General features: G+C 27.5%; 1 protein-coding gene and 1 long non-coding RNA gene across 2 annotated transcripts in view; both read right to left on the bottom strand.

Moving 5' to 3' along the window:
• Positions 1–207: 207 nt before the first annotated feature.
• The window catches only part of LOC129913524 (uncharacterized), a 72948-nt gene continuing 65083 nt past the window's right edge, over positions 208–8072 (bottom strand). Inside the window, exons 2-3 of the mRNA XM_055992259.1 lie at positions 3168–3225; positions 208–2083 (exon numbers count right to left, since the gene is read on the bottom strand). Coding sequence (XP_055848234.1) covers positions 1953–2083; positions 3168–3225 — 189 coding nt within the window. The 3' untranslated portion in view covers positions 208–1952. The remainder of the gene's footprint in view (positions 2084–3167; positions 3226–8072) is intronic.
• Positions 4171–4594, bottom strand: LOC129913526 (uncharacterized). The gene is made up of 2 exons (XR_008772065.1): positions 4496–4594; positions 4171–4462 (listed from the first exon to the last, which is right to left on the bottom strand). It is a non-coding gene; the product is annotated as an uncharacterized LOC129913526 (long non-coding RNA).

The following is an 8072-nucleotide window of genomic DNA, read 5'->3' as shown; positions in this document are numbered from 1 at the left end:
CTTTTTGATGTATGGTTTTGACCATACATACTTAATTATAAGACTTCCATACTCACCAAGTTTTCGAAGTAATAAGATTAATTTTCTGAATTTTTTTTAAATTTTACTTTTGGGCTACCATAATACTACCTTTTCAATCAGCAACATTTGTTCAACATTTGTTCAAAATATTAAAATTAAATTATAAAAAAATAAAACAACTCCATATAAATCAATAAATTTTTTATTTCATAAATTTGTATTAGGTTACTATTTTTCAACCCTAACACTTAATTTATCGTCCTATAATTAATTATATTAATAATAATTGTACATTTTTCAATACAAAAAGAAAAAAGAATGAACTTAATTTAAACTTGAGCATATTAACGGCAGCTCCAACATAGATACGTTGCAAACGTTTTTTTATTTGGCAACTTATCTTCCTCTTCCATTCGACGACAAAAGAAAAAAAGAAAACAGAAAACTAAATTAACTTGAAAATTTATTTTTATAAGATATTATATTTTATTTATAAATTAATTTTAATTATAAATTTCACTATAAGTTTTATACGATTGTATAATTTAGAATTTCTTGCACATATAAGAATGTGGATGTTTTTTTTTTTTGTATTTATTAATATTTTCGGCTTACTACTTTATAATGTTTTTTGGTTTTAATATTTTACAATTAATCTCATTTTTTTTGTAAGTATAATTTAGTTTTATTTGAATTTAGATAACATTTTTTGTTGTATTCTTATGTATTTGTTATTATTTTTTGTAAGTAAACAGTTTATTGCTTTCCTATTGTTTTTTTGGTGTTACATTTTATACTACTTTCGATAAAAATTACTCTTTGACTATCTCCTATGAATCGTTCATTTTAGAATATTTAGGCTTATAAACATTTTTAAATTTTTTTTTTTTATTTTTCAGATTGCGTTTTGAGCACTTTATGAATTCTAATTTGAACGAAATCTCTATTTATATATTGCGGTTATTGTGTTTGTCTTTTAGAAATTTTAATTTATTTTTTAAAGCATGATTTTAAATATATAAATTTTTAAATAATTTTGAACAATTCAAAAAGCAGTTTTAAACTTATAGATTAAAAAAAAAAAACACATATAAGAAATATTTTTGATTAGAATTAGTTTTTATTTCTACTAAAACTGTAAAAATGTATGTACTCTAGAATGAATTATTTTGTAATTTTTTTTTATGTGAAATATATTATTTAAAAATTGATTTTTGAAAAATTGTTTTAGGATCATCACAAAAGCTTAAAAGTTTAAAGAATTTTCAAATGATGCGCCAATTATTTAATATACACTTGTAACACAATTTATTAAATATGCTAAGAAATTATGTTTTTTTTTATCAGAAAATGTCTTAATCGTATATTTAAACAAAAATTAAAAATTATTATATTTTGTGCATTAAAAATGATTTATGATTTTTTTTTTAAATTCAAGTTTATAGTAAATTTTAGTGTTTATTTTTTTTATTTGTTATTCAACTTTTGGGAAGACTAGTGTTTACTACTGGCTTTGATAAAAGCTAACGTATAATTCAATATTGCAATAATTATTATTTTTTTATATTTTTTTGTTTACTAAACGAAAAACTTGCAAGCATTTTTTTTTTACTTATGTTTTTATTTATTAAAGGTCCCATGTGTGTGTATTTAATTTTTTTGTTTTTGTAATGGAAAATATGCTCGAAATTGCATTAATTCAAAATATTATCTAATTTACACCAGATTAGAACTGGGTTGTGCAATTTCTTAAGTTAAAAATATAATGAATGTTTATATTTTTATATCATTATTACATTTTTTTTTTTAATTACTAGTATTTCGATGTTGTGTTCTTGTATTTTTTTTATAATATATATATATTTATATTTATATGTATATGTATTATTTTTTTTTTTTATTCATTAAAAATGAAAGGCGTAGTAGGATTTTCAGTGTCTAATGAAAATAATTGGTGTAAGAACAATTGTGAGGAAGAATAGGAGTATCGATGATGATGTTGATTTAGTTGATCCATTGCAGCCTTCTTCTGTGCAACAGTATGTTTTGGTTTCCCAAATTTCTATTGAAAAAATTAGAATCAGAGAAAGTGATTTTTTGTTTTATTTTTAGAAGTTAATTTTTATTAAACATACAAATTTATTATATAACGGTTTCTGACGCAATTTGAATAAGAAAAACTTATGAAGTAGCTTTCTAGTTTTTGTTTCGTTATCAATTCGTTATAATTATATTATGTATTTGATAATCACAAAAAAATTGCATTCGGTACCTATTCTTAAAAATTGAGTAATCAGAGTTAAAGTTTTTCATGCATCTTAACTTAGGGGTACACTGGGGCGTATGTGGAATTTTTTTTTTTAACTTATCAGTTAATGAATATAGAGTTTTTCTTGAGCAGTTAATCAGACAAGTTGAGTACTTGAATGGATAACGGTCTTTGTTAAGAGGTTTTTACTACAGAAGGGGTAGCCGTTGAGGAGGGAGGGGCAATTTTCTAAAAATGACTTAAAACCAAAAATTATATTAAAAGAAATTACAATACTTATACAATAATGTATGATACCATTTTCAAAATCCATAAATTTAAACTTAATTTTTGTTTTTAAATTAAGTTATTTCAATCAATTGTTTTTGAATCAATCGATTTCAAAGTTAAAACCAGTAAATTTTGTATAAAAATTTGATGTCTTAAAAAATGTTGCAATGATTGGGATTTGTAAAAGTTTTTTATTCCAACATTTGACTTTGAATTATTGGCTTGAAATAATTGCTTAAAATTAAGTGTGGAATTTTGGCTTTTACAAAATGTATAATTCATTACTGCTAGTGTTGCCGTTGTTTTAAAACAATTATATTTTTACTTTTAGTAATTTTTCTTTAAATTAACTCTTCCTGGTTTTAAACCCTGTCCCTCCCATAGTAAAAGAAAATGCTTTTTAACGCCTGAGTTATCGTATTCTTGCCTGGAAAACGGGTTATACTTTACTAACAAATGAAATTTGAATAAAATGGAGTAATTAAGAGCGTACTCTACGGAAAATTCGCTAACTTCTTATGCAAAAAAAAAAATCATAGATTTACTGGCCATTCTTTACCAAAATATTTTATAAAGTAAAACAGTAACTGGTTAATATTTTAAGTACCTTTTTCTGCACATTCTGTTGCACAATCTCGAACTGTAGATAGTTCACTAACGTATTTCTGAAACGAATAAAAAAAAACAAATAATTTATTAAATACTTTTTAAATACATATATTAATAACAAATAGCAGCAAAAAACATTTTGTCCAAACAATTTTAAGTATATAGTATCTAAATGGTGATGTCGAGAACCAAAATTTAGTCAACAAGATATAAGAGATAATCATAAGAAGATGATGAAAACCGAATTTCAAATTACCCGCTTCTAATGCAAAAGAGAAGTACCTTTTTTCTTTCAAAAACTTTTACTTTCAGAATGGCCAAATAAATGGCGATACGGATATTGAGTGCTCCGACAAGGAAGACGTAATCGATGAGGAAATTGCTAAGGAAATTGTGGGTTTACCATCGTAATAAATGAGGGCAAGTACTCTTTGAATTATAAAAAGTAATCATGGTTTGTTTATTGCTAATAAATTTATTTGTCCCTTGATGTGTGTTTTTATTTAAAGTAAACTCATTTGTTGTCTCTCCTCTACAGTTAATATCTCACTTAACATTTGTTATTTAAACCTTATTATTTGTTAATATTAATGCATAACCCCTTAGATTTTGTGTTTTTGATTGATATCAAAAAATTATTGGTATATTTTGAAAGGTTTTTAATGCGGGTATTTGAAAATTATTTAGAAAGTATAGCTTCAATATTTAAGAATTCGGTGTTAAATTAAAAAAAAATTAATTAACAGTCTCCTCGCTGCAGCGAGTATTGTCATCAAAAACCTGGCCATAATTATTTTTCGTGGTTTTTGTTATTATTTCTGTTTAAAATGAGTATTCCTACAAGAAAATACAATATAAACCTAGTTTTTGTTATTTTTATTTTTTTTACCAAAAACTAAAAAAATTGATTAATGGCCTGTACTCCGCCTGTCGACATTATTTTTCTCAAAATTTTTTCCTCATCCCTAATACGCAATTCTCAGTTTCTTTTCTCTCTTCCCCAACCTTGATTAAGATCACCCAAAATAAAATACACTAATAACATCAGTAAATTTAATTTAAAAATAAAAAACGTTGCATAAAGTAAGGAGTATTTTCTATCAGAAAGTGAAAAACTAATTGACCCTCGATTCTCTAAAGAGCACCTAAGAGCACCCAATTTTTGTTGCATTGTGTTAAAGAATATATAAACTAACTCATAAGTTTCAATTCATCGCCGAATAACGGGGTATACTAAAACAAAATCATTAAAGTTAAAATAATAACTTACCAAAAATATCAAGTTTTTAGATACTAGTTCTAAGCCCGAATTAAAATAGAAAAAACCATCTAACATTTTCAAAACTTTATTAATATCGTTAATAAATAACTGAAGAAGATTTCTCCATTTAATTTTTTTTAGATTTCTATCACAACACTTCGATATCGCATATAGAATAACTCTTACCAAAATACTTCGAATTCAAATAAAAATGAGGTAGATGTAACAGTTAACTTTGAACTCACTTTTTAATAAGACACGATCGAAAAACAAAAAAATGAGTGCAGCATATTGACACAGGTTTATTTTGCACCCACATTGCCAAACTTTTTGGTGTCAATTTTGATTTTCAGAAAATCGACTTATGACCAGAAATTTACTGCAAATACTCCTATGTGCGCTGGTAGCAATACAGCATGAATAACACATTTTTTTCAAATAAAAAATTACGTTGTCACTCCTAGTAGAAGAGTTTGAAATGAAGTAAGAAAGTCTGATTAAAATATTCAAATCGAGTAATGATATAAGTTCTAAATCAAGATTCTATCTTTTAATTAAAATTGCTCAAAAGCATTTAATTCGAAATATCTAAAACGGTTGAATTAAGCATACTTGACCAATTTTATTATTCTAAACGTGTGCCCCGTTTGAGGCCATGAGTCATACTTTATTATTTTGTTCACAAGCATAAGCTACTCGTACAATATGTCTTCCAAAAAAAAGAAATTACAAATTCAATAAATGAAACTCTGTTTATTTATTTTGGAAATACTATCTCTCTTCGTCTAGCGCAAAGATGTTCACAAAATCCTTTTTTTAGATTCTATATAATTCGCAATTTGCTTTCATTGTTAAAGTATAAATTGAATGAACAAGTCCATGGGGCTGCTGAAATTCATACAAAAAAACTATAATCATCTCGGGGCCATCTAAGTGTGATTAAAAAAAAAGGAAACTTTTATTAGACACACAGTATGACAGTGTTCACTCTACTGTGTGCAAGTGTGCACCTGTATAAATCGGAATTCCTTTCTTTTTTTTTTTTGTGTGTTTAACAAAAAATGCAGCAAAGAGAGAGACATTCCAAGAGTAAAATGAAGGTGTCTAGTTTTTCTGTTTGAGACAACTTGAATATCACACTGCTGCCGCCGCGGGAAGTTTTTTTTTTTATAAGACTGCATCGAGTACCGAGGTTTTCATGCGGGATGGTTTTTTTTTTCTAAAAATGTGTCATATAGCCGAAAGTATACTCTTTATATGTATGGAATTTTTCCGAACATGATAAGAGCACTATCTATTAAGGACAATCATATGTTTACTTTTCTCTTTTTACGATGCAAATGGGACAAACTGTACGTATGTAGGAATGGTGTGTGTGGTACAAAGTAAACATACAATTTTTTAAACAAACTCAAAAGGATGTTCTTGCAAAGAGCTCCTCAAGTGAAAATATATAGAGTGAGATTGAGAGAGAGAAGGAAAAAAAAAGTGTAACAGAAACCATTATGTTGTATACCTTTGGGTGTTGTTTGTATCAACGTCAACGGATAAACTTTAAAATGTTTTTCTTTTTTCTTTTTTGTATTTTTTTCTTCAATGAGTTTTTCAGTTCCTATACTTTTGGAGCAGCAGCTGTCTCCGCCCGACGACAACACAACGACAACAAGAAGATTATTATTATGGAAGCAATATTTCTTAATAAGAGCTTTTTGTAGCATTTTAATATTAACAAGTTATTTAAGCTGTAGGGGACATTATCTGTTCGCATGTATTTTATAAATGGAATGTTGAAAGAAAATTAATTCTATGCTTGATTATTTAGGGATTGTTACATATCCAAACCTCATGTTAGTTTTTAATTGCAACAAAAGAAATGTATAAGATATTGTTTAACTTAGGCAGCCTTTGCTTATTATCAGTTGAAGGGATTCTTCAAAAATGAAAACTAGCAAAGCCATTAGAAGTCTTGATCCCTAATTTGCGTTTAAGAAAATTTCTGTAAACTTAACATCTGGGCCAAAGTTTCCAACGTATCCACTGCTATTGGGTGTGTTGCACACTTTGGTTTGCTTTTCTTTTATTTTGGACTTAAATAAACAACAGGGTGGATTATTTGGTCAACGATATAATTTTATATTAGGTGTATGAGTTTTTGTATATAAAAAAAAGTTACGCATACACCACAGTGACCACCACAGACTCCAAATATAAGGTCAGTTAAATAAAAAGAAACCTAGCCGAGTGTTATATTGTTCAAGTTTTTACTTTTATCAAATAAAAAAAGGAAACTCAAATCGAGACTCTAATTAAATATGTCATTGGAGTTCATGGGCGTAGCTAGAGATTTTATCTAGGGTGGGCCAGATGATATCGTCGACCTGAAGCCATAACCATGAGTGTGCAATTTTTTTTACTAGGTCTATATAAGGCAAGTATTGGTTTCGTATCGAAAAAAAATTTGAACATTACGATGGTGGACAATTCTGAAAAAGTGGATCTAGGAATTCTTTCCGTGCGTCTGTACGTCCATCTGTACCCATTTCAACAGCCATAAACGCGTGGACAGATTTTCTTCAAATTTGGTACAGATGATTTTTTTAGAATTCTGAAAGTTGTTTTTTTTTTTGTTCTTTTTCTACCTTAATTAGAAAGTGTACCTCCCATTAAAATTTTTGAAGTTATACCAAATAACTGGAAAACGGCTCTAACGATTTTGATTAAACTTTGCAGACGTAAAACTGCATTTTTAATTTTCTCAAAAAAGTCAAATAACAAAAACAAAAATGATTTAACAAAACTTTGCCCTAAATGTCGACTCTTCCCCAACATCAACAAAATTTCCTTGAAATTTAGGCTAAGCGCACACATGCGATTTTGATCGCGCGATTATTCAGTCGCAAATTAGATGACAACAATTTCAATGACTGTAGACACAATTTTCAAATTCAAATCGCGAGAAGCATGTGTGTTCACAGCCATTGAAATCCTTGTGATCCATTTTTGCGACTAAATAATCGCGTGACTAAAATCGCATGTGTGCGCCTAGCCTTATATAAATGAAGCCCTTAAAATCTGTAAACTAACATAAAAGTGTTTTGAACTACCAGCAAGTACATGACACAGCCGTGCATTTTATTTACTTTGCTCCTTTAATTGGCAAATAATTCACCAATCTCTGTTGTTTTTTATAACTTAAAATTTGCCAAAAGTTAATTTTTAATAATATATTTGATCGGTAAATGTGGTGTTTAAAATAATAGTGGTTTAACTAATTTTTTTTTTAAATGTGTGTTTTTTGCTCAATGGTATCGTATTTTGTTAATTTCTTTCAATATAAGAAGGAACCAACTCCAAATACGCAATATATTTTTGATAGTTACTGGTTTTTGTTTTTATATTGTGTAGTGTAATATGGTATTCCGTTTTTTAAAAGCTTGCTATATCGAAATGCAATTGAATGGAGTTACATCACTTTTATTTTGAGCGACACAAATGTTGAATTCAGTCACAATTTATGACAGCGATTGCCGATTGGCTTTAAAAACTGACCTTATTTAAGGTGCTCTTGAAACTTAAACCAGAAGTGTAGGTACATATAAAAATTTGTAAATAAAAGTTGTTGTATGAGAGTGACTATCAGGG

Source organism: Episyrphus balteatus, chromosome 3 (genome assembly GCF_945859705.1).
Source record: "Episyrphus balteatus chromosome 3, idEpiBalt1.1, whole genome shotgun sequence".
Taxonomy (NCBI): domain Eukaryota; kingdom Metazoa; phylum Arthropoda; class Insecta; order Diptera; family Syrphidae; genus Episyrphus; species Episyrphus balteatus.
The sequence above is the reverse complement of the archived record's forward strand: the minus strand, read 5'-3'. Positions and strand labels throughout refer to the sequence as shown.